We start from the raw sequence: 26,785 nt of genomic DNA on the forward strand, positions 1-26,785 counted from the left end.
GCACAACCATAGCCGAAGCAGGCCTTGAATTATTAGGGGGGAGCACGATACATAAACGATGGGGGGCATAGCCCCCCCCCCCCCCCCCAACTTGTCATTTCCTTCTAATTTTTAATTTTTTTTAAATATTGGGGGGGGGGGGTCACGTGCCCCACCTCCTGCTACTGCCTAACAATAATAATGTTTTAATAGCACTGACAGCTGATATTCAGCAAATCATTTGATTTTGCTCCCGTTTATTTGGAAAATCGTTGTTTTCTTTGAAGATTAAATGTCCTAGGGGAGTACACATATTTTTAATCTTCTCGATGCACTTAGAATGTCATTTTGCAGTTATTTTCGGATGTGAGATAAAGTCATAATTATTTTGCTACACTTGTGAAGCCAATTAACTGAGAGGCAAAACGTCACACCGTAATAACCTTGAATCAAAAGCGAGTTTTTTTTTGCGAAAAAGGAAACGAGGAGAAGAGTTTTGTAAGACAACTTTAATATTGTAAGTATCCTAGCCAATATTCATATGCGTTTTACAGCAAAAGTTTACACAGAATATAATGTGTAGTTTTGCATCACCAGTCGCCCTTTGAGAGAGAAATAGTCACTTTTAACTCAATGAGCCGAAAGGCTGTCAATTCGAAGCTATTTGTGGTCAATGTTTGCAAGCTTAGATGCTTAGTTCTTCTTGTGTGATAGAATAGAGGAAATTTTGATGGCTGTTAAGTCATTTTTTCTTAAACCTTACGAATGTTTTATAGAAGATGACTTGAAACAAATCATTTGGTATTCTAAGGCATTAAAATAGGCTAACTTGTAGAGATATCAGTCTTTGATGTTTTTGGCAAGTTTATTTTTTATTTATAAAGACCTGTCTTGACCAATTTGATCTGAGAATCGAGACAAAAGTAAAATAAAATGAAAATTATGACTACTGTTTCCCTGTTCACGAGATTTGACCAAAGTCCTGGTTACTTAGCAACTAAAATATAGTTATAATCAAAGGTGAAAAAGAGTATCTTTAATGATAATAAAGCGGCCATAAATCATTGGGTAAGTGATAGCTTCAAGCGTTACTTCAGGGCACATCGTATATCTGTGTGTATTTGAGCTGTTAACCGATTTCCAATAACCAGTAAGTCTAGAAATTTAATATTTAGATCGGCCTTTCTATCAATATTTGGTATATAGCTAGATTGCACAAAAATATATATTTTCGGGAAAAAAATAATCAAATTTCCGCATGTTATAAAAATTTTCCCCAGACGTGGCTCAAACATCACCTTCCTCGATCTGCTACTGTTTAAAATGTAAATCAATAATCTTGTTTCCTGCAACAAATTCGGTTTTGCCAACGTAGTATCTACAGTTCTTTGCAAAAGTGTTAGACTTCTTTTCGATAACTTCTAGCTCATAACAATAGTAGATAATACATTTGTATGATTATCGATCTGAAAAATTCTTCATAGCGTTTTGTCAATTTGTCGCTTCAGTAGTCGTACCAAGTTTACCAAGCTTGTTCAATAAAACATTGAGTAGTTAGAAAAGTGAGGGGGGGGTGGGGGGCTGGGCTTAAGAACAAAAAAAATCATACACGATGAAAAGACAGAAAAAAATGAATATACAACGATTAAAAAAGCATGCACGTCTTGGAGACAATATTAAACAGTGCACGACGGGAACCACTTCCCCCCCTTTCACTTTTCTAATGGTTCCGTCCCTTACAGTCCCTTCCGTCCCTTTCGTTCGCCGTATATGCGACAAAAGCGAGTTCCACTTGCTTAGTGAGAGCGCGGGAAGAAGTTTAGCGATAGTTGTCTCTTTCGGATAAATAGAGCATAAATAAATTGATACTCGATCTCGTTACTATGCATTAGTTTGAGATGAGGAGTATGATTAGCGTGTTTGCTCAACCCGTCACTACCCAAATTGCTGCATGCTATTTTTAACTAATTAAACTATATAGGGTTCTAGATTTAGCTTGGTTAGCTATCTAGGCTAGTAGATTTTAGTTAATTAGCTTTTTATGTAAGTAAGTTAGTTATTAGAGCTATGTAACTCATGATTCTTCGCAAGGTTAGCGATATTTAGTCAATTAATTGGCTGCCTAGCCAAACGCGCGTGTTGTAAGTCGTTATTGCAGCCGGTGCGTTAGACCACAAATATAGTTGGTAATAATATTTTCGTAGTCATTTGAAAATCTCACCTTTCAAGCGTGAGGAATACACTATACGGAACGTACATTAAAGACCGCACAAATAAAAGGCACTTAACAGGTTTTGTATGAGATTATGTAACAAAAATGTACCGTGAATACATTTCAAGGTCTTTCGTTAGGGACCACGCCCCTGTCTTTGCGTTGTTGTGAAATAATTTTTAAAGGTTAGCGTTGACTTTCGATAAATTGGACCTACAAGTGATGAAGAAATTAGTCAAATACAGTTCACCATTAAATCTAAAACTTAAACATCCCGTTAATTTGAACATAAATGTCTTCAGATTTACCACATACGTTTTCGGTAATTTTCTACCCGTAGCAATCGATAACTCGAAATCTCCTTTACAAGTCCTCTTTGCCATGTATGTTACCGCCCCAATTATTCCCTTAAGTATTTTCAATATGTTAATGCCCCGATCACTCGCACTTACCATCATATCTACTGCAGCAAGTCTATTTTTTATATTTTTTTATATTTACTATTCTCACAACATTTGTTTTGATAATGCAAAACATTAGACGCGCACACAATTGGCTAAGCTATAGTTTCCGTTTTCGAATTGCACTTTGAGTGAATAATTCAATTAGCATGCTGAGAGAATCAGAAAATATACCGATAAGTAGCTTGCCAATAAACAGATACGAAAATCTAGGAGATTATTCACACTTGTGATTTGTTTAAAGAAATTACGATAAAAAACCGCACTCGAGAAGTATAAATAATTAGTTTGTTTTTCTTTTTCGGAGCAAAAACCGTAAATGTAGAATTAATGTCGATCAATCACAATTTTGTTGATCTAGCCTTTTGTAATAGCTCAGAAACATACTGGGAAATCGGAAGCGCTCTTCCATAGGTCCAAGGGATGCTTCAGGAACAAAAAAAACCTCTCCAAGGTACGAGTCAACCATCGCAATTATTACGACTTACACTTGGAATATTATAACGATTCGGACATTATAACGTAAACCATGGTTATGTATCAAAGTTGAAAATACTCTATCGTAAAAATACTTTAAAAAAATGGAAGCAGATGAGCGTTTAGATGCGCTACTCTATTATCTGTTTATATTTATACTTAAAAGATTTGCTTTTAGATTAAGCATGCCTAATGCGACGCGACACGTACTTCTTTGTGCCCTGTAGAGCAAATATGGAAACAACAGCTCTCGAGCTATTCAATTCTTGAATAAGAGGATAGTTCGGTTACCATATTTATTTTTTGGGAAAACGGGATAAAACACCTCGTATTTATTCCACAGTTTTAGAAACTGTTTTTCTATAGCAGGTTTTCTTTTTTATGTTGTGCGGACCTGACAATAAATTAGAGTAGCGTTTATTTACAGAGGGAACAATCTCAAGCCCGTAGCCAGGATTTTGAGCGGGGGGTTTCGTTTACCCATAAAACGGACCATTTTCTCTTAGGCAGCTCGTCCTACCTCGCAGTGTTAATTTTCGTTTATTAGAGCGGACCTTCCAGTCGAGCGGGGGAGTTCTTAAGAACCCTTCGAACTTCCCCTGCTACGGGCCTGAATCTAAACACTTTTCCAATAGTTATTTTTCTTAATGAGCTATAACATCTTTTTTTCATTTGACATTTAGTGCAGCCGTTTCATTAAGAACTCTTGTTTTCCATGTACCGTACGGATCTACGGAAATTCAGAGATTACGGTTTGACGTTGGAAGGAGTAGCGGATCATTGCCTTATGTTTTCATTTAATCATATTGTCATTAGAGATGTAAGGTTGTGTTGTGTTGCTTAGTTACGTTGTCGTCCGCTGAGGTTTAGAAAACACTCGTAAAGAAGCTGAGCACTCTAACGCTGTCTTTTTTACTCGTACTCTCGCCTATCTAATCCCTTGCTGACCGAGTCATTGGCATGTTTCGAAATGCGATTAAAAACGTTAAGAAACTCAAAACTCTGATCACTCGAACTCAAAACCCTGATTACTCGACCTCAAAACCCTGATCACTCGAACTAAAAACCCTGATAACTCGAACTCAAAACCCTGATAACTCGAACTCAAAACCCTGATCACTCGAACTCAAAACTCTAATCACTCGAGCTCAAAACCCTAATCACTCGAGCTCAAAACCCTAATCACTCGAACTCAAAACCCTGATTCCTCGAGCTCAAAACCCTGTTAACTCGAACTCAAAACCCTGATAACTCTAACTAAAACCCCGATCCCTCGAGCTAAAAACCCTGATAATTCGAACTCGAAATCCTGGTCACTCGAACTCAAAACCCTGATCACTCGAACTCAAAACACGGACAACTCGAACTCAAAACCCTGATCTCTCGAACTCAAAACCCTGGTAACTCGAACTCAAAACCCTGATCACTCGAAATCAAAACCCTGATCACACGAGTTCAAAACCCTGATAACTCGAATTCACTCGAACTCAAAACCTGCTAATGAAGTGAGTTCTATCCACATTTGACAAATAAAAAAAATTTAATGTTTGTTTTCCAATGAGGCACTTAAAAGGAGTCTATACATTCTGTATGTTTATTATATGAACAATTCTATTACCAATGTATATAAATTTAAATGAACAATTCTATAACTTCAACTTGCAATCAATGTATCGTAACCCGCGGTTCTTGGTAACGCATAAATGGCTAATTCCTGGTCTCTTAACGCCGTGTGAACGTTTAGAATTACATAAACAAGAATGCTAAAGCTTTCTAAACCTGTCTTTGTAATTATTTATGCTTATTTTATGATTTATTTGATACCCATGGAGCACCGCCGGTTACGACACATAGATAATTATATATTATAAAGCAGGAAAAACAGCTAACTTCCCGCCAGATATCAAATGGTCGGTCCCTTGTACGATCGGTATGGCTGTGTAATTATCTAAATGGTCTAGGAGAGCCTGGGGCAAGCGCGTGGGAAACGTGATAATCAGCTCATTTTAGGGCTTCTAGAAGATTCCCTCGAACCCAAAGGTCTGTAAATACATGACAGTGATACGTGACAGTGATAAAATGACAGGGATAACGTGACAGAGATAGCGTGACAGGGATTTCGTGACAGGGATAACGTGACAACTCAAACTTTAGGGTCTGGGTCTTTTTCAAAATGGAGGCCTGAAAGTAAGCATGAATTTCAGCAAGTGTACGCGGAATTTCTCGACTTACCCTGTTCTTAGAGAGAGGACAAAAGTGAAAAAAATGAAACATCAAAGCTGACTGGACATAGATTGTATGTATTGTAGTAATGAGGAATTGACCGCGCGAGCTGGAAAAACGACATTCAAAACGAAATAGTTTGATATGTATAGGAGGAGGGGGTAGGGGGTCGAGTAGCTTTGAACTGGGTTGGTGTCGTCAAAACCCAGTGTACAAAGCATTGCACTGCTAGTGGAGGGGGAGGGATATTATTGGCATTGAATAGTTATTGCTTGTAAATGTCATTACAGTGAGGGCTGGGAAGGGGGCCCATAAGCCAAAGAACTATTTTGGTATAGCTTTGCTCTGTCTGGGGTAGGGTGGGGGCGGTCCACTGGACAAAGATCTATTATGGTACGGCTTGGCTCTGTCTGGGGTAGGGTAGGGCGGTCCAATAGACAAAGAACTATTATGGTATAGCTTGGCTCTGTCTGGGGTAGGGTGGGGGCGGTCCACTGGACAAAGATCTATTATGGTACGGCTTGGCTCTGTCTGGGGTAGGGTAGGGCGGTCCAATAGACAAAGAACTATTATGGTATAGCTTGGCTCTGTCTGGGGTAGGGTGGGGGTGGTCAACCAGTGCCCGTTGATAGAACTTCCGCTAAGGAAAGCAAACCAATGTTCGAAAAGTAGAGAAACGGTAAAATATTTCTTAATCATTCAATGTTGGAACTAGCATTTACATTCAGTCAATTGAGCAGACTTTACTTTTCAGACCAAAAAAAGAACATGAAAGTGACTTTCAATCGAGTAACTGTCAAAAGATATGTCTCTCGGAATTCATTATTCTATTTTTGAAGGTTTAAAGAAACTATTTTCAATGATATTCAAATAGGGCTGTTGATGTCAGAAAGCAAGAAACGGGCCGGGATACGGAAATGCAAGAATAACGAGTATTGTTGAAAAGCATCATCTTCAACATTAGGTTAGGTTCTCTAACACGAGAAAAGTAGAGAAACGGTAAAATATTTCTTAATCATTCAATGTTGGAACTAGCATTTACATTCAGTCAATTGAGCAGACTTTACTTTTCAGACCAAAAAAAGAAAATGAAAGTGACTTCCAATCGAGTAACTGCCAAAAAATATGTCTCTCGGAATTCATTATTCTATTTTTGAAGGTTTTAAGAAACTATTTTCAATGATATTCAAATAGGGCTGTTGATGTCAGAAAGCAAGAAACGGGCCGGGATACGGAAATGCAAGAATAACGAGTATTGTTGAAAAGCATCATCTTCAACATTAGGTTAGGTTCTCTAACGCGAGATTGCGGAAGGCTGAGTGAGAAGCAGAGTAAAACGCGACTTGAGAAGCGGTTATTAGTATGCGAGGAAGCAGCAGGCAGCGAATAAAAGGGGACACACTAAGCCATTAATAACAAACGACAAGCATTGCTTTTACTGAGCATATTAAGCAGCAGGATCACGGCCTGGCCAAATGTGAGTCCATATTGCCACTAGATATTCAAGTATTCTCTACTTGTACTTTGAATGGTCACATTGAAGTCATATTGGGAGGATATTATATCTCCGATGCTCTTCTTTCCCAACAGGTTGCCAACTGAATGTGTCTATGCATCTTTTACACGATTATGACAAGTAATCTGCTAGATTAATACTTGCTAAATTCAAATATAATGCGCGGCATGCGAGCAGTATGAATCCGAATCTCCCGGAATCCCGTTGAGTTGCAGACACACCGCTCACCATCGCATCAAAACACCCGCAGCATTTCTCGCCAGCTGCAATAGTTTCCGGCGCGCGGTATGCCAGTTTTCCAGAGCTCTGATTGGCTAAAAGCAGACTAAGTAGCGGTGCTTTCTCGCGAGAGCAGACACGGATGAGCAAAACAACCTCATGACACACCGAGACATTTAATCGCGCGCTTTATTGGCAGCTTCAAAGCTCTCGACATGCGCAAGCAAGGATTGAAACGTCCGCAGTTATAATGAGATTTCGCATTGAGTTAACCGAAATTGAGATTCATTTAAGTCTCAGACAGCGAATAGACTTGAAATAGAATAGTTGAGTGCCCCTTAGATTAATTGCCATATATGCGTTTGCAAAAGTTCCCAGTGCTATTCTATTTCATCCGCAGGTTGTTGAATGGGAAATGCCGTCTTCAAAGACTAAAAAGACCAGCTCATCGAGTAAAATAGTACTAAACGTTGGAGGCTTCAAACATGAGACCTATATCAGCACGCTACGTAACATCCCTGACTCAAGGCTTTGTAACCTAGGTGAAAGACACCAGAGCATGAACAAGGCTTCGGAATACGACGCCAACAAGAACGAATACTTTTTTGACCGCCATCCAGGAGTTTTTGCGCATATATTAAACTATTATCGCACGGGCAAGTTACATTGCCCGAATGACGTCTGCGGTCCTGTCTTTGAGGAAGAGCTTCAGTACTGGGGTATTGACGAGGAGCAGGTACGTATTGCCTGAATAATCATCCAGAGATCTCCACTTTAAGGTGGTTTTATAATAAGAGGAGCAATACACAATTTGAAGTTGTTGTCGTTCTTTCTCATGCAAAGATGCTACTGGTTTCCGCATCTTGGAATACGCTTTTAATTAAAGTGTAATTTCGAAGGCCAATATTTTTGGTTAAATGTTATCGAAGTTGATAAAAAGAAGGAGCAAATATCAAGAATAGGCACACATCCACTCATTCAAATTTCTAGATTCTACTTATATTTCCTCTTAACAAATTCCCATTTAGTGTGGCACTATAGAGTTTCTTAACTCTCTATTTTCGGTATGCGTAATTCATGTTCCATAGACAATTGGGCGAGTTTAAATAATGTTTTCCTTAAATGTTGACTCTAGCACATCCTTTTTCCGATGAGAACTCTAGTTTTTTTCTTTTTCTTTTAAACAGTTACATTTATATAAAATGAGAAATCTTCGAATCCAGGCAGAGATCCATGCTAAAAGGAAATAATAATAATAATAATAATGCGTCGATCGTGCACCTGTTGTTTTCACTTAATACACATATAACTAGTATGGCTGTCATTGTTTTACATGTTCCAGCTTTTAAACACGCGTTATCAAATACGCGGTAAAACATAACATTGACTAACATTTCTAAAACCTACGTTTCCTTAACCTCAACCCTCCTTATCTTAAACATAGTAATCAGTTAATGACCTTATCGTAGCGAAGCGGAAAAAAAGGCGGTAAACTATGTTCGATTCTACAATACTTTATCCTTCAAGAAACACATTGTCGATTCGATTTCGCTACAGCCTTGGTTATAATTCGAGGTTTTTTTTCTCTTTTTATATTTCTGTTATTGATCCGGCTTTGCCGTAGGCAGAATATCTTTTTACTTTACAGGCGTTATAATTCTTTGCAAATTAATTTCTATTTTCCTGGTTTCCTTCCATAACGGCTCAGGTACCCAAGCAAGTATAAAGAAAGTGGTAGCTAAGCATTATAGCTTAAGGGGTTTTTAGTGGTTAATGAAAAACAAAAGTACTTATACATAATACATTTGATGTTATGCTCTTATGAGTATACTGTCTTGGAGGTTAAAGAGAGAGAAAAGGGTAATACACCCACAACTATTGCTTTATGTTTTTTTGTAGAAAAGCCGCCAGCTTTAGAATTACATTGGATTTGTCAAATAACCATTTTTTATTATCATCCAATGGAAGGTGTTTGATATAAATGTTCCAAGTCGGTAAAATTTTTGGTGGAACACGACCGAAATTACCTCAAGAATGACTAATAGCCTTCGTAAATAATTCAACAAAAACATTCCGATAAAATGAAAACATTGGAATAACTTAGCGAAACATTGTTATATGTGCAGAGCAAAATAAATACAAAAACAATACACCGAGTTAGCAGGTGATTTTCTTTATTTCACACCCGCCGCGGAGCCCGTTTAGCTTTTAAAGCTTTAATGTTGTTTAGGAGGTCGTGGTGTGAATTATACGCGGAGAAAAGCATGCGCGAACTCCAACGTAAATGGCGGGAAAACCGCGCCAAGCAATTACTGGAGCAAGTTGCTAGGGATAAAAGCAACACTATAGAGCCAGAGAAATGGTCATGGAGTGATATGGTCTGAGGGATAGTCTCGAGAATGCCACAACTCCGTGTAACTTAAGGCAGAATTGCTTTCATCGCCTCGATAAGCTGACCACAAGGCAGAATATTTATTGGAGTGATATGGGATATGGTCTGAGGGAGAGCCTCGAGAATGCCACAACTCAAGGCAGAATTGCTTTCATCGCTTCTTTTAGCTGACCACAAGTCAGAAGATTTATTGGCGGGCTACTTTGCAGAACCAAGTAGCAAATAGCGGCAGCATTACTGGGCAAACTACGGGCTATCTTTGCCAGCTATATCGCTGTTTTCAGGGGAGTTTGAGCTAGACTTCATCGATTTGATAGACATCGATTGATAACTAATTCATGGAAGATTTATCCTTCATGTGTGACCAGGCTAGGGTGTATAAGCAGGTATCTGGATGACTGTATTTTACGTAGGCAAGTGCTTTCACGATCAGACTTTCTCATCTATTTCTTTTTGCGTTATTTAAAAGTGGGAGGCTTGGCTTTGGCAATAAATCAAATAAATGTTTAGTTCAGGCAAAATGCTAATTCAAAACGGGGTCTCTACTTCAGGACTAAAGTCATAATTAAACAGAATGGCATATATATGGAACAAGTGAATAGAGTAAATGGTAAATAAAAGTAAATAAGTAAATAAAAGTTAAACAGCAACTCAAAAAGGCAATAAAAAATTAATGAATGCAAATAAATGATAATATTTTCTATTTTCAAAATTGCGGAAAAAAGGGTTCTCCACACTTTGATTCTGCCCTCTCACCGCTAATTTGCACAATTGACAGGGGAATTGAAAAAAATAGTTATAATGATATGCAATATTTAATGCCTCTTCAAAGCAGTATATATACATAGCAAAGTTTGAAATACAAGAATGAATGCATTTAATGAATAACACGCAATTTTGACTTTCTTGCAATATTTATTGCCATCTGGGAAATGAAAAGCGGCTAGTGCAAGAATGATGGGCAAACATGTAAGAAGGGAAACCCGAACTTTTACATGAATTAATTTGTATTCTTTTTTATCTATTTCTTAACAGCTGTTCTGTTACATCATCTTCTAATCAAGGATTTATCATAAATGCCAAAAAAATAACATTTTTATATCTTTAACATTTTTTTCTTTTTTCATATCTTTAAGATTTATCGATGCTTTTAAATAATGGATTTAATTCGTCAAATAAACCCGGCATTGCTCTCATCAAAACTACGTATTTAGATCAAATCAATTATTGAGATGTCTTGTATTTCAAACCTTTCTCCTCTTCAGCCAAACACCGCTTGGACGTGTTTCCGTAAAATTGTCTACGTTCGAAAAACCTTGACGTGTTTTATCTATTATATCAAAATAGTCATCTGAAACACTTCAATTTAAAATAGACCATATTTAAGTCTCGTTTGGTTAAATGTTTCGCCTGGATGGCTGCTATGTAATTTTCAATTTGACATCGCTCGCCCAAAGTTTGTGCGTAAGTTGTCAAAAAATTGCCGACATATCAAAAAACAAATAAAGGTTAAGCGCGAAATTCCATTAAGGAAATTTAATCTTTTATTTGACAAATTCACATCATTACAAAAAGGTTTTTTTCTACTGTAAACATCTTCCACATTGATGGTAAAATGTTTACAAAAGTGAGAAAAATCATTTAATTGTTTTAAAAACACTGCAATAAATTCATTAAATATACTTCAACAAGCACTTATCACTTGTAACAAATTTGCGAAAAAATCAATTACATTTTATGACTAGGGGTTAATGACGTCATAACGTAAAACTAAGAATTGACCACTATAATTCAAATATCTCTAGAGGAGTGAAAATATTATCATGTAGTTCCGAAAACCCCACGAAGCACCATAGCCGAAGCCTCTGTAACAAAGGGTGTTTTAAATGGTTATATTAGATGTTTGTTGCACGATGGTGAGTTCCTAATTGAACGAAAACATCACACACGAGGGTAACTTCCGCTTTGTATATTGTATTAAAATGGCGAAACGCAGGAAGCCTATTATGAAGTCAAGGACAATTATTACGAAAAGCACTTTTCGCGAGTCAGATCGCATTGGATTTTCAGGAACGATGCAAATTACTCTTGTAAGGTCTCAAGGGGGCCGATTACTATTTGATCGCGTGCAATCATCCAGCATTTTTTATTTATTTAATAAAAAAATGATTATCAAAATAGAAGAAAATATAGTAACCCATAATATTAATATAAAATTAATTTGAGTTACATAAGGCCATTTCATGATAGTGTATTATTAAAAGAGAACTTGCTCGGGTAAATATGATTATTTATTAATTCCAAAAACGGGAAGACAAAATAGGGCTTGGGCTAGTTTATCGAGAACAGCAAGCTGCAACATGCTATTGCGTTCTTACAATATAAACGGTTTCAGTAAATAGGAATAATTTCCGCTAACAAATCCACTCTATCTACCTTTAAAACCAGATGTTTTTTATACTATCCAGACAAGTGCCGCCTAGAAATCATGGCGGGCACAATACAGAAACATTAAGAAAATATTGGGGTAGAGCACAGTCACGCCCCTACTGGTCATTTCTGTAAAATCTTTTAAAAATATTGGGGGGTACATGCCCTGAGTGTCCCACCCCCTGCTACGACCCTGCAGACGTTACTTTATTCGATTCTCAGATTAAGTATATCCTACCTTCTTATCAGAACTTACTTACTACATATTCGCCTCTATACTTTGTATGGTATTGTTTTGTAAAATGTATGTTTTTTTGTGTGAAATTTGAAATAGTTTTAATTGGTTTCTTTACACTAACGAAGTCCTTATGATGAATGTACATCTCCGTACAAAACTGGTCAATCAAAGTGGAACCCTTTTCATACAACATACCTTTTCGTGTTTATCTATGCCTTTAGCGCGCTTGTTTTTATTGACTTATTACTGGTATTTTTATTGACTTTTTACTGATATCTTTTTTAACAATTGGCGTGGCATTTATAAAATCAACCCTTTTAATATCGGCTGATAATTGCCCATGGATGGAAAATGAACTGGAATAAGCAGGTGGTAGATAAGCGAAGCCGCGAGTGTGGCTTGAAATATTAAAGACCATATTATGGATAATGAATATATCAGCAATATCCCAGAAAGCCGGAAAGGAATTATTTTGTTTATATCCCAATGGCAGCGACTGAACACGTACGAAAACAAGAAAAACATGAACTCAAAGAAGATGGATTACTTCCGATTTCTTTTTAATTTCGATTTCAAAATGTATATATAATTGAGGTCTTAGATAAAAGAAGAGGTGTTCATTAGGTTCTCGTATATCATTCATCTTTTCCAATGGCAAAACGGTCAAAATTGAAAATGAAATGAATGAAAATAATAATTCCATGGAAAAGTAGAGTACAGAAAGATTTGTACACATTTTGACATCTATTTAGGTATTTAATTTAATGTCTTGTTTTGTCTACTGTAATTATAATCTAAATCTTAAATTCAAAATAAGCCAAAACTGTATATTCACCAGGTGGAGACGTGTTGCTGGGAACTTTACAAGCAGCACAGGGAAAAACAAGAAAAACTCAAGTGCTTTAAACTCCCCGGATTCGACGACACAGAAGAGAGCCCCTTGCTGACGTCTCAAGACTCTGGGCTCTTCGAAGCAGAGGACGTGATCTCCTGGTGGTCTCGCGTGCAACCCAAGATCTGGAAGAGTCTAGAGGAACCGCACTCCTCTCAACTAGCTAAGGTGGGTGCGGTTGTACACGTGTTTACCGTTGACGCTAGCTAAGGTGGGTGCGGTTGTACACGTGTTTACCGTTTACGCTAGCTTAGGTGGGTGCGGTTGTACACATGTTTACCGTTTAACTAGCTAAGGTGGGTGCGGTTGTACACGTGTTTACCGTTGACGCTAGCTAAGGTGGGAGGGTTGTACACGTGTTTACCGTTGACGCTAGCTAAGGTGGGTGCGGTTTTATACTTATTTACCGTTGACGCTAGCTAAGGTGGGTGCGGTTGTACACGTGTTTACCGTTGACGCTAGCTAAGGTGGGTGCGGTTGTACACATGTTTACCGTTAAACTAGCTAAGGTGGGTGCGGTTGTACACGTGTTTACCGTTTAACTAGCTAAGGTGGGTGCGGTTGTACACGTGTTTACCGTTTAACTAGCTAAGGTGGGTGCGGTTGTACACGTGTTTACCGTTGACGCTAGCTAAGGCGGGTGCGGTTGTACACATGTTTAGCGTTGACGCTAGCTAAGGTGGGAGGGTTGTACACGTGTTTACCGTTGACGCTAGCTAAGGTGGGTGCGGTTGTACACATGTTTACCGTTGACGCTAGCTAAGGTGGGAGGGTTATACACGTGTTTAGCGTTAAAGCTAGCTAAGGTAGGTGCGGTCTACAAGTTGTTGCCGGTGACGCTAGCTAAGGTAGGTGCGGTATATAAGCGGTTGCCGGTGACGCTAGCTAAGGTAGGTGCGGTCTACAAGTTGTTGCCGGTGACGCTAGCTAAGGTAGGTGCGGTATATAAGCGGTTGCCGGTGACGCTAGCTAAGGTAGGTGCGGTATATAAGCGGTTGCCGGTGACGCTAGCTAAGGTGGGTGCGGTCTACAAGTTGTTGCCGGTGACGCTAGCTAAGGTAGGTGCGGTATATAAGCTGTTGCCGGTGACGCTAGCTAAGGTGGGTGCGGTCTACAAGTAGTTACCGGTGACGCTAGCTAAGGTAGGTGCGGTATATAAGCGGTTGCCGGTGACGCTAGCTAAGGTGGGTGCGGTCTACAAGTTGTTGCCGGTGACGCTAGCTAAGGTGGGTGCGGTCTACAAGTTGTTGCCGGTGACGCTAGCTAAGGTAGGTGCGGTCTAGAAGTTGTTGCCGGTGACGCTAGCTAAGGTAGGTGCGGTCTACAAGTTGTTGCCGGTGACGCTAGCTAAGGTAGGTGCGGTCTACAAGTGGTTACCGGTGGCGCTCGTTAGGCGCAGATGTACACGTGGTTGCCAATAGTATTTGTTATTTTTGCGCAGGTTGCTTTAAGTATATGGTTATGTCTAAACACCTCCTATCAAGCTGGATGAAACGTAATAAGCTATATAGTGCCTTGACCGCTAATCATATGCTTGAATCAAGAAGCCTGCGATTTCCTATGCAATTTGTGTTTCTCATATAAACAGGAAAATACTTTTAAGGAAAATTTAGATTTTGTTTACAATTGATGGTTTCCTCAGTCTAACTTGTAGCACGCCCGTGGACCCTCCACTTCGATGACCTTTTGTGTCCAGGGAGTGTCCAGTTTCTTATACGTGGCGAAATCTTTGGTTTCTCCTTCTTGTTTCGGAAATTTTGTTGTTTGAGAAGTTAAATTCTTGACTTCTTTCTAAACTGTATGCCACCTTCACCTCTTGGTTAAGACGTCGTGTATTTGTATCGTAATTTCATTTAGGGGAAATTGTTGTAGTTGCGCTGTTTGAGCATGCGCATTCTAGTTAAGCTGCTTAGTCATAGTTGCTTAGTTCTATTTTATAGTTATCTTGACTTCATTAATTATATTGTAAATACGCAGGGACGAGAGAACAACTTTGTGATTTCACGCCCTTACGCTTTTGGCTAATTGGTTTCTTTTTGTCAAATGTATCCAATGCTCCCCGTTCCTTCTTGAACTGTCTGGTCCTAGCGTATAATAAATACAGCAAGTCTAGATCTGTATTTTAGTTATTCCCGTTTATTCTTACTAGTTCTATTTGTTGTGCTGGCCCTCGGGCTAACAATTAAAACTGGAAAACACCAGTCCCCTAATATTATAACACAACATTAAAAACTGACACAACAAAGGCTTGAGAAAATTACTAAAAAGCAATAAACGATAGACGCTTGCAGCAAAAAACAAAATTAAGACTTCCGGAGTCCGGTTTTTTTTTCCTTGTTGGCAGATTACAGTTTGTTTTCGGGAAGTTTTAATCAAGCGAAGACAAAACAACCTGAGTTATTTGGTAAAAGCCAATCAATAAACACAAATGTTCACCATGTTTTTAATATCCCGCCATTTATTGTCAGCTGCCTCTAATTTAAAAGTTTTTTTTATTAAAAAATTCATTTTTAACAGTACGACTACACTACCAAGACAAGTATCGTTTCGCTGGTGTTGTGTTGTTTATCATGGCTTCTGCCACGCAGGAATAGGTCACACATGTAGTGAAGTGATATTTAGCATCTAGAAATTATATACTGATCGGCTGTCAGCATGTTGAAGTCCACGGAACAACTAAAAGCATTTTGTTTAGTTAACCTATCGCGTTTGACAGGGAAATATAAAACGCTCGCATGGAAATTGCTTAGCCAAGCAGTTCATATTTTTAGCAGATTGACCTTTTGTTCGGGAAACTTATAGGCGTACCGCGTCCCTTTTCAAGTGGTACTAGAGATAAACACAAATGTTCGCCATGGTTTTATTATCTCGCCATTTATTGTCAGCTGCCTCTAATTTAAAAGTTTTTTTTATTAAAAAATGCATTTTTTAACAGTACGACTACACTACCAAGACAAGTATCGTTTCGCTGGTGTTGTGTTGTTTATCATGGCTTCTGTCACGCAGGAATAAGTCACACATGTAGTGAAGTGACATTTAGCATCTAGAAATTATATACTGATCGGCTGTCAGCATATTGAAGTCCACGGAACAACTAAAAGCATTTTGTTTAGTTAACCTATCGCGTTTGACAGGGAAATATAAAACGCTCGAATGGGAATTGCTTAGCCAAGCAGTTCATATTTTTAGCAGATTGACCTTTTGTTCGGGAAACTTATAGGCGTACCGCGTCCCTTTTCAAGTGGTACTGGAGAACAGAGTTTTGAGCATTTGTTTTAGTCCTGTATCCGTTAGCTACATACGGAAAGTTAGGTCTGAGTTCACCCTAAGTAAGCTTCAGACCTAGCCGTCGGTGAAACTAGGTTTTTATAGTACATTTAAAGAGTTTGAGTGCAAAAATGATTAGAATGCTGTCAATCATATTAATCACGTGTGTAGCTTGTCATGCGTACTAGCAGTGTAACAGGTTAGTGTGTGACATCCGTAGTCAGTAGCAACATTGTAAACATTACGTAAGTCACGGTAGCCCAAGGGTAAGCGACTGGCACACCCACGTAGCAAGGTCGTCCCTCGTACACCCATTGGTTAAACCCTTGTCCAAACAGCGCTTAAAGCCCTTTGGGATGTCAGGGTCGATTATCCTAAAGGACATGCCGTCTTAGTAGCATATAAATATGGGTGCGTACCGAAGCCCCAACTCATCACTTTTAAGTCTTAAAAGACACTAAGGAACTTGAAGAAACCCACATGTGAAAACACTTGTAAGACTCACATTAACACTTAAACAACACATATATGACATATGAGAATGAGAACAGACAGAGAAAGATCTTGTAAAGACTTTGTAACAGCGAACAAGTAAAAACCGGTACCTCCCCCAGCCAAGCGGGTCATAGTGGTTTTGTAACAAGTGGTCAGAGTGGTCATTGTTGGTCTAAACCAAAAATTTAGCTTGTTACACTTCTCTGTGTAAACATCTGTGCCGTTAATCATGATTATCCTCCTCAAAACCATCCCTAATCACTAATAATCATAATCATTATAGAGACTTTTTATTGTAGATTATCAGCGTCATCTAGTTCGCCATCCCTAATGCTTAATTTCGAGGAAGCTCAATGGCAATTTGCGGTGCAAAGGAAACTAAGTCCACTCTCACATTTATGCAGCGCATGTTGCAGCTATTTTTAATTAATGTAACAACCAGAACTTCCACTGATATCAGCAAAGCTAAAGGGGCTATCCTGGATAGAGATTAGTTAATTATCATCATCATCATCGTCGTCGTCATTATCATCATCGTCATCATCATCATCACCATTATCGTGTCTTTCCGTTGCAGGTTATCGGTATCATCTCGTTCGTCATGTTCTCAATCTACATCATCAAGTTCTCCCTCTCCACCCTCAAGTTTTTCGAGGATCGTTCATCGCGTGCCTTCATGGCCCTCTCTATCATTCACATGGTGTGCCTCGCCTGGTTCACAATGGACTTTGCCCTCAGAGTCGTGTTCTCGCCCAACAAGCGTGCCTTCCTCAAGAGCGTTCCCACCTGGACAGACTTCATGTCTTTATTCCCACTCTACGTATTCCTGTTCTTCCCGGACTCACCTTCGCTTCAATACCTGGAAATGCTAGTCATGCTGAAAGCCGTTAGGATATTCCAGCTATTCAAACTCTCCTACGTACTACAGGTAACACTTTCCTACGTACTACAGGTAAACCATATCTACGTAATACAGGTAAACCATATCTACGTACTACAGGTAAACCATATCTACGTACTACAGGTAAACCTTTCCTACCTACTACAGATAAACCATATCTACGTACTACAGGTAAACCTTATCTACGTACTACAGGTGAACCTTTCCTACGTACTACAGCTAAACCTTATCTACGTACTACAGCTAAACCTTATCTACGTACTACAGGTAAACCATATCTACGTACTACAGCTAAACCATATCTACGTACTACAGGTAAACCATATCTACGTACTACAGGTAAACCATATCTACGTCATAAAGGTAAACCATATCTACGTACTACAGGTAAACCTTATCTACGTACTACAGGTAAACCATATCTCCGTACTACAGGTAAACCATATCTACGTACTACAGGTAAACCATATCTACGTACTACAGGTAAACCATATCTACGTACTACAGGTAAACCATATCTACGTACTACAGATAAACCATATCTACGTACTACAGGTAAACCATATCTACGTACTACAGGTAAACCATATCTACGTACTACAGGTAAACCATACCTACGTACTACAGGTAAACCTTATCTACGTACTACAGGTATACCATATCTACGTAGTTACAGGTAAACCTTATCTACGTACTACAGGTAAACCATATCTACGTACTACAGGTAAACCATATCTACGTACTACAGGTAAACCATATCTACGTACTACAGGTAAACCTTTCCTACGTACTAAAGGTAAACGTTATCTACGTACTACAGATAAACCTTATCTACGAACTACAGGTAAACCATATCTACGTACTACAGGTAAACCATATCTACGTACTACAGGTAAACCATATCTACGTACTACAGGTAAACCTTATCTACGTACTACAGATAAACCTTATCTACGTACTACAGGTAAACCATATCTACGTACTACAGGTATACCATATCTACGTAGTTACAGGTAAACCTTATCTACGTACTACAGGTAAACCATATCTACGTACTACAGGTAAACCATATCTACGTACTACAGGTAAACCATATCTACGTACTACAGGTAAACCTTTCCTACGTACTAAAGGTAAACGTTATCTACGTACTACAGATAAACCTTATCTACGAACTACAGGTAAACCATATCTACGTACTACAGGTAAACCATATCTACGTACTACAGGTAAACCATATCTACGTACTACAGGTAAACCTTATCTACGTACTACAGATAAACCTTATCTACGTACTACAGGTAAACCATATCTACGTACTACAGGTAAACCATATCTACGTACGACAGGTAAACCTTTCCTACGTACTACAGGTAAACCTTATCTACGTACTACAGGTAAACCTTATCTACGTACTAGATAAACCTTATCTACGTACTACAGATAAACCTTATCTACGTAATACAGGTAAACCTTTACTACGTACTACAGGTAAACCTTTCCTACGTACTACAGGTAAACCTTATCTACGTACTACAGCTAAACCTTATCTACGTATTACAGGTAAACCATATCTACGTACTACAGGTAAACCATATCTACGTACTACAGGTAAACCATATCTACGTACTACAGGTAAACCATATCTACGTACTACAGCTAAACCATATATACGTACTACAGGTAAACCATATCTACGTACTACAGGTAAACCATATCTAAGTAATACAGGTAAACCATATCTACGTACTACAGCTAAACCATATCTACGTACTACAGGTAAACCATATCTACGTACTACAGGTAAACCTTATCTACGTACTACAGATAAACCTTATCTACGTAATACAGGTAAACCATATCTACGTACTACAGGTAAACCATATCTACGTACTACAGGTAAACCTTTCCTACGTACTACAGGTAAACCATATCTACGTACTACAGGTAAACCATATCTACGTACTACAGGTAAACCTTTCCTACGTACTACAGGTAAACCATATCTACGTACTACAGGTAAACCATATCTACGTACTACAGGTAAACCATATCTACGTACTACAGGTAAACCTTATCTACGTACTACAGGTAAACCATATCTACGTACTACAGGTAAACCATATCTACGTACTACAGGTAAACCTTTCCTACGTACTACAGGTAAACCTTATCTACGTACTACAGGTAAACCATATCTATGTACTACAGGTAAACCATATCTACGTACTACAGGTAAACCTTTCCTACGTACTACAGGTAAACCATATCTACGTACTACAGGTAAACCATATCTACGTACTACAGGTAAACCATATCTACGTACTACAGGTAAACCATATCTACGTACTACAGGTAAACCATATCTACGTACTACAGGTAAACCTTACCTACGCCCTACAGGTAAACCTTATCTACGTACTACAGGTAAACCATATCTACGTACTACAGGTGAACCATATCTACGTACTACAGGTAAACCATATCTACGTACTACAGGTAAACCTTTCCTACGTACTACAGGTAAACCTTATCTACGTATTACAGGTAAACCATATCTACGTACTACAGGTAAACCATATCTACGTACTACAGGTAAACCTTATCTACGTACTACAGGTAAACCATATCTACGTACTACAGGTAAACCATATCTACGTACTACAGGTAAACCTTTCCTACGTACTACAGCTAAACCATATCTACGTACTACAGGTAAACCATATCTACGTACTACAGGTAAACCATATCTACCTACTACAGGTAAACCATATCTACGTACTACAGGTAAACCATATCTACGTACTACAGGTAAACCTTTCCTACGTACTACAGGTAAACCTTATCTACGTATTACAGGTAAACCATATCTACTTACTACAGATAAACCATATCTACGTACTACAGGTGAACCATATCTACGTACTACAGGTAAACCATATCTACGTACTACAGGTAAACCTTATCTACGTACTACAGGTAAACCTTATCTACGTACTACAGATAAACCATATCTACGTACTACAGGTAAACCATATCTACGTACTACAGGTAAACCATATCTACGTACTACAGGTAAACCATATCTACGTACTAGATAAACCTTATCTACGTACTACAGGTAAACCTTATCTACGCACTACAGGTAAACCTTATCTACTTACTACAGGTAAACCATTCCTACGCATTATAGGTAAGTGGCTTGTTTCTGCTTTATCGACGAAATGTGAACCAAATTATCCCACATTACCTACGTCAATACACAATTCATTTTGACACAATTCCCACTGACGCGTTTCTTTTTTACATCGTTTTCTCTGGCTTTTTTTGTCTGCAGGTCCTGACTAATACCCTGACGGCAAGCCTACGAGAACTAGCGATGCTGCTGATTGTCATGGCATTCCAGACGGCAGTCTTCTCCAGTATTTTGTACTTTATAGAGCGCCGTCAGCCTGACACAGATTTCCACAGCGTACCCAGTAGCATGTGGTGGGCCATTATCACCATGACAACGGTACGTCAAATCTCACCATGGTGATACAAAGTCCGAATCTTGTTTCAAGGAAGTGCGGTTAACTTTAAGCTTCTTATGATATTAAATTACAAGAATTCATTCATTGTGGTTGTTTTAAAATGGATCCATTTTCAACATATAAATCAATCTTGTTTTTGATAACTGTCATTCTTCTCGATCGGTCAGTTGCTCATTAGGATTTAACATACCAATTTTTGGAAATCGGCTTAAGTCCGCTGGGTTTTTCGCTTTTTTTTATCGCCCTTGAAATGTGTACGTCGATAATTTTCTCGTAAACTTGCAGGAATTCGTGTTTACAACAAGCCCAGGTCTTCACTAACTACGATTTTGCAAGGCACCATTGTTAAAAACAGGCCAAGTGCCTGGCGTTCTAGAACGTCCCAGGTTTCTCGCGCGCTCGCCTCATTCTTTTTTATAAGTAAATAGAAAACGACAGCCATTGACTGATGACTGATTTGAGAAATTTAGAAAGGTTTCACACACAGAGACGTACGCATAAAAAATGTCGATGAAATATAAATGCCACCCCCCCCCCCCAAAAAAAAAATAATTACTTCTACTGTACAAATCATGGCTGTTAATAGAGTATGTAAAGTGCAGTGTCAACTGACTCACGCATGCGCTTTTCACAGGTAGGCTATGGAGATGTGTCGCCAAAGACGTGGATGGGAAAAGTCGTTGGAAGCGCATGCGCAATATGCGGTGTCCTCGTCATTGCACTTCCGGTTTCAGTTGTGGCCAGCAACTTCAGCATTTTCTACACCTACGCCAAGGCGAGGCTTAATCTCCCCACCAAGACGAGGCGTGTGGCCCTATCGCATGCCTTGACATCCATGCAAATCCCGCGTACTTCCCGTCCCGCGGGATACCCGAGCATTAATCACAACTCTTTCTCAAGCATGGAAAGGCGAAACACACAGCGCACACTTAATGCCTCCGAGCTGTCATTCAACTTTGCATCCAGTCAACCCGCATCCCCTGCCATGTCGCGCAAATCACTCAACTCTTATAGCTCCCTCCCTCAGATGGACACACCTAAAAGCAACACAGAAACCAAATCACCAAACGCACTTTGCCCGGAATTCGGAGCCACAGCGTTTCAATATCCATCAGTGGAAGACCAACATGAGCTGGCCCCGCCAGTTAAACGCGCATCATCCGCTTCAGAGGTCACTAGCCGGAATAATGACAGCTTTGAGGACTTCTTTCTAACCGTCCCTGAAAAAGGCAGCAAGCTTCAAGCAAGTAACATCTCATTACAGATCACCTCGACATATCCGCTTTACCTCAGACGCGGAGCAGTCACCCCTGCATCCATGAGCTTGAAAAGCAATTCCACAAACTCCAGTATTAATCACTTGCTGAAAAACATATCAAACGACGGACTGAACCTACGGCGACCAATCTTATTCCTTTCACGCCATAGTCTCAGTATGCAGAACTTAAAAACGCTTAACCACATAGACCCCTCACTGGCTTGCTCGTGCACCTCCATGAAATCAGAGGTGCACATCCACAGCGCAGATGACTCTGCAGCGCTGACTCCAGTCGTGTGCGACATGCTGCCATATGTGTTGAATAACCCAACGATCAAAATATGCACTAGTACGCAGAGCCTGGCCCCGCCTCAACCGGAGTCACCGCTTTCCACGGGCGGACCGGCTATTGCCATTATTCCGCCGCCAGAGGAGATGGGTCAGCGGACAAACTCTCTGGACACTGGACTGTCCTCTTTATCGAGCAGATCGAGGCCAAATGCGTGCGGCGGTCATAAGCATACAGAAGGGAGTATTTCCGGAAACAAGTGTGATACAATAGCTGGACCCGTCAAAACACAATACAAGCTTATCTACGAAAACCATAACAAAGATAATGAAACAGACACCGGATATGACAACGCTTTAGCAAAAGATGCCATCTGCGATCACAGGGGAAGTGATAGGTCAGTTGGGTATGGTAGCACTGGAAGTGATAGGGGCAGTAGGGGTACTCTGAATCATGGGAGTAACTTGAGCTTGGTGGAGAACCCGTTGAACGTGCTGAAGATCCCGAGCGACACCAAGCGGAACACGTTCAACCACATCTCGTCCGACGACAGTGATATCAAATACCTCAGACATTCAACCACATTATAACGAGCCTCCGAGCACGTCAGTTAGTCACTGATACAGGAGGGGGACTGGAAAAAGCGTCAGCTTAAAATGACCAACACCTTTGTCGCACCAGCAAGAAAATGAAGAGAGATTGTTTAACCGATCTATAACAAAGTGATACTACCGTCACATAGTGATGCGGTAAATCATTTGCTTATTGAGTAGTGGGCCTGTAAACCTATCCTTTCATTAAACCCAAGGCAATTTAAGCAATATCGTTCGCAGGGTATCTTCTTATTCGGACAAAAGTGATTTTTACTAGGAATATGAGTTATACAGGAGGCGCTGGGTACATAACTGTCGCATAAACCGCGAAAACACAGCTGCTAAAGTGCTTTTGCTGGGAAGCAAACCATTCATTTGAAAGTCTAATTTCCATGCCCTCGTTCCAAGTTCTTTATTGGCATTCCAAACCCGGGCTATTGAAAGGAAAGCCGGGGAAGAAGTAAGAAAAGAACAGTAATCGTCTTCTTACTAATATTTTCATGTACACAGTTTGTGATAGTCTCGCTGGGTCTACAAACAAAGGAGCTCTACGCACGCAGTTCCTAACATCGTTCTTAGTCTTTTTTGATGTTTTGTAAATAGAAAAACTATTTTAAATATCAGACCTTCTAGTAGATTAATGGACTGCATTAGCCTTCAATTATACGGAAAAGCATCAATTCTCCACGAATAAACTGTTCTCTTTGAAAAAAAAAACGGCCTAGTAGCTCGCTGGAAATTCATCATCTGAATGTTAGTAAAACCGACTGATCAACAAGTGCAAACAAGCGCCTCACTTGGTCCCCGGCACCTTTTGAATCGTGGTGACGTATTGAAAAGAGAATGCAATGATACATAAAAACACCTTTGAGCTTTTCCAGTCAAGTGTGAGAAACGGTTTCCTTGTTCCAGATCCTTGAGCGAAGCTGGCTTGAGTTTACAAAGAGCAGTTTGTAATCAAACTCCAGCAATTCTGGATTCGAAAACAACATGTTACGTACTTCTCGGCCCATTCCTTATTAGGACACTACATACCATATTTGGGAGTTTACTATAATGCTTATTATCAATATAACAACAGTGTAAGTTGAGAGTTACCACGGAATTGTTGTTTACTGCTAGCCGCGGTCCTGAAAAAGAGGTCTGGACGCTAACGTTATGGATTATCATAGGTATCCCGCGCTCGCTCGCCCCAGGCTGTTTTCAACCATTTGCGACCACCATCGAGCACCTGTGACCAACAGAGGTTTAAGGCTTTAGGACGATATTGATAGGGAAGCGGAGAGGGGGCAGGCAAAAAATGTTAGCTACAAACGGTCCCGATTACAATCATTATGAAATATTTAGGTACATTATCTGAATAATAAGATACATTTTGGTATAGACAATTTCTTCTAGAATTTGTATATAATTTTGAAAATGTGTTTATCCAGATGGCATTCTATATAGATATCTCTGTAAATAGCTATTACAGTAATAAATACAATATTAAAAATACAAAAAAAAGACTTATAGTTGCAGCTTATGTACATATTGTATCCTTATATACATTGTTCCGGATAACCCTGTGATAACCCTAAGGATAAACCTGACATTTTTGGGTGTCAAACTAGCGCGCGCTCAGGCCTTTAGAAAGAGCTTATCGGTTAAAAGACTGCTTTGAAACTCAGATGCAATGAGACTAGCCCAACCCCATTAGATGGTTGATAGACAGTCTAGTAGCTTTCAAGAACAACCCATTCTCCATTGAGCTGTGGATTTAAAGTGATTGACAGTCTAGTAGCCTCTTTGTGGCTCATAGGTTTTTTAAGAGCACTGTGATAGGCCACTCATAGGGTGATTGACAATCTAGTAGCCTCGTTGTGGCTTGCGGGCTTTTCCAGGCGGTAGCGTCTCGAGTCCATCCAGGCACCTGAGCCTCTCATCCAAGCGCATGTTGATTTCATGCAACTGTCTCATAATCTTGTCCATGTCTGAGGAGAACATCTGCATCGCCCTTTTGCGCCTTTCTATCCCTTCCTCTGAATAAAACCACTTGACGTCTTTTCGTGCTTGTTCCACTCTCCGGGAGAATTCCAGTCGTTCCAGCTCTGTATTTTCCATTCCTGATTTTACCTTGCGTGCGATGAATCGAATGGTTGAAGTTTCGTTTTCCATTAGGCTTTTAAGTTCTTCCTTTGTTATTTGCTTTCCTTTGGCTTGTCGACTGCGCTCCGCAGATTTAGGTAACAACTTTTTCTCAGTTTTTGAACCTTGGTATTGAAGTTCGGTGGACCGTGGTCTTTTTGGGGAATCGGGAATGAGGATGTGCACGGAATCTGGAACGGACCGCGTGCGTTCCATTTGCGGCAAACTAATTTCTAAAGAGGAGTTCTCTTTGAACAGTGGAGTAAGACTGATATCGCGAATAGGGATGGACACATGCGCCTTAGTCCGATTGGTTGATGGCAGCGACACGCCCTCACCTCTCGGGCGCCCACTCTTTGCAGTCCTGTCCTCCTTTGTTTCTTGGTTGTTCTCCAGATCCTGGTCTCGTATGTATTTGCCATAATTCTTCTTCACGTTCTCTGCCATGGAAAGTCTCCTGTTCAGGATCGTACTGTGAACATTCGTAGATGTAAAGGTATAAGACTTCTTCGGGACGTCTGTCATATCCTGATCATTTACTGGAGTTGTACTCCTCGAGGCTTCGCGGGACCCGCCAACTGAAAGCGCACTACCTGGGCCCATAACCGGTAGAGTCTTACTCTTTAACCCTAGAACATCAGGGGAAGGGGAAGCGTCCCTGGATGCGCTCCTGGAGGATGCAAGCGATGTTGTCATCGGTCGGCTCATTTGGTCTTCTTCCTCGGGAACCTCGATAGTTGGGGCATTTGCTCGCTCAGAAGCCCTTCTTGCTGCTACCTTCTCCTGTAAGCGTTCCCAGTGGTTATCGTTCGACTGCCTGAACTGCTGGCGTATCATAAGCCGAATGTTTTCCACAGTAGGCACCTCAGCAAACCCTTCGTCGGCTGAATCTTTCCCTGACGACATATCCTAACGAAATTGTTAACCTCTTCAGCCTTGTATCAATACTTTGTTTCTAAATCTCTCAGTTCTTTGTTAGAATTAGGCATTAATGTTTTGATTGAATTAGTTAAATGACAATTCAAACAACATCCCTATCCGCAAACCATAAGTTCTTGTGTTACGATGAATTCCTTAACGGGAATTAATAAAGCGAAAGAATACGAACAGTAAAAATAAACACTAGGGACTGTACTGACTTGTGATAAAGACTGGAGAAGTGACTCCCGTTCTTTGCAGAGGATGAACTAAAGATTCATATTAAAGCTCTCACGCAACAATTCGAAAACATTTTAGAATTTAATAGCGAACATGCATCTTTTGGGTTAGCGGTTTCCAAGGTA

At 39.8% G+C, this 26,785-nt stretch overlaps 1 protein-coding gene across 4 annotated transcripts; it reads left to right on the top strand.

Annotated features, from left to right (window-relative positions):
- The first annotated feature begins 2,905 nt into the window (after positions 1 to 2,905).
- Positions 2,906 to 24,881, top strand: LOC5518978 (potassium voltage-gated channel subfamily B member 1). Of its 4 annotated transcripts, none has more exons than XM_001638857.3 (6): positions 2,906 to 3,106; positions 7,488 to 7,823; positions 12,986 to 13,207; positions 17,379 to 17,729; positions 21,040 to 21,216; positions 21,870 to 24,881. In XM_001638857.3, exons 2-6 carry the CDS (start codon positions 7,503 to 7,505, stop codon positions 23,370 to 23,372), a joined length of 2,574 nt encoding a protein of 857 aa, XP_001638907.3. In that variant the 5' UTR covers positions 2,906 to 3,106; positions 7,488 to 7,502; the 3' UTR covers positions 23,373 to 24,881. The 4 variants fall into 4 exon arrangements, with proteins under 4 accessions (XP_001638907.3, XP_032219581.2, XP_048586009.1 ...); XM_032363690.2 differs by lacking the exon at positions 2,906 to 3,106 and adding an exon at positions 5,077 to 5,169; XM_048730052.1 differs by lacking the exon at positions 2,906 to 3,106 and adding an exon at positions 6,790 to 6,829.
- Positions 24,882 to 26,785: the final 1,904 nt, after the last annotated feature.

This window comes from Nematostella vectensis, chromosome 7 (genome assembly GCF_932526225.1).
Source record: "Nematostella vectensis chromosome 7, jaNemVect1.1, whole genome shotgun sequence".
Taxonomy (NCBI): domain Eukaryota; kingdom Metazoa; phylum Cnidaria; class Anthozoa; order Actiniaria; family Edwardsiidae; genus Nematostella; species Nematostella vectensis.

Bases quoted from the DNA above. Each gene is read 5' to 3' on its own strand.
- LOC5518978 (XM_001638857.3), top strand. From the start codon at position 7,503: ATGCCGTCTTCAAAGACTAAAAAGACCAGCTCATCGAGTAAAATAGTA. The intron at 7,824-12,985 runs GTACGTATTGCC...TATATTCACCAG, and splicing joins GGGGTATTGACGAGGAGCAG to GTGGAGACGTGTTGCTGGGA. The intron at 21,217-21,869 runs GTACGTCAAATC...CGCTTTTCACAG, and splicing joins CCATTATCACCATGACAACG to GTAGGCTATGGAGATGTGTC.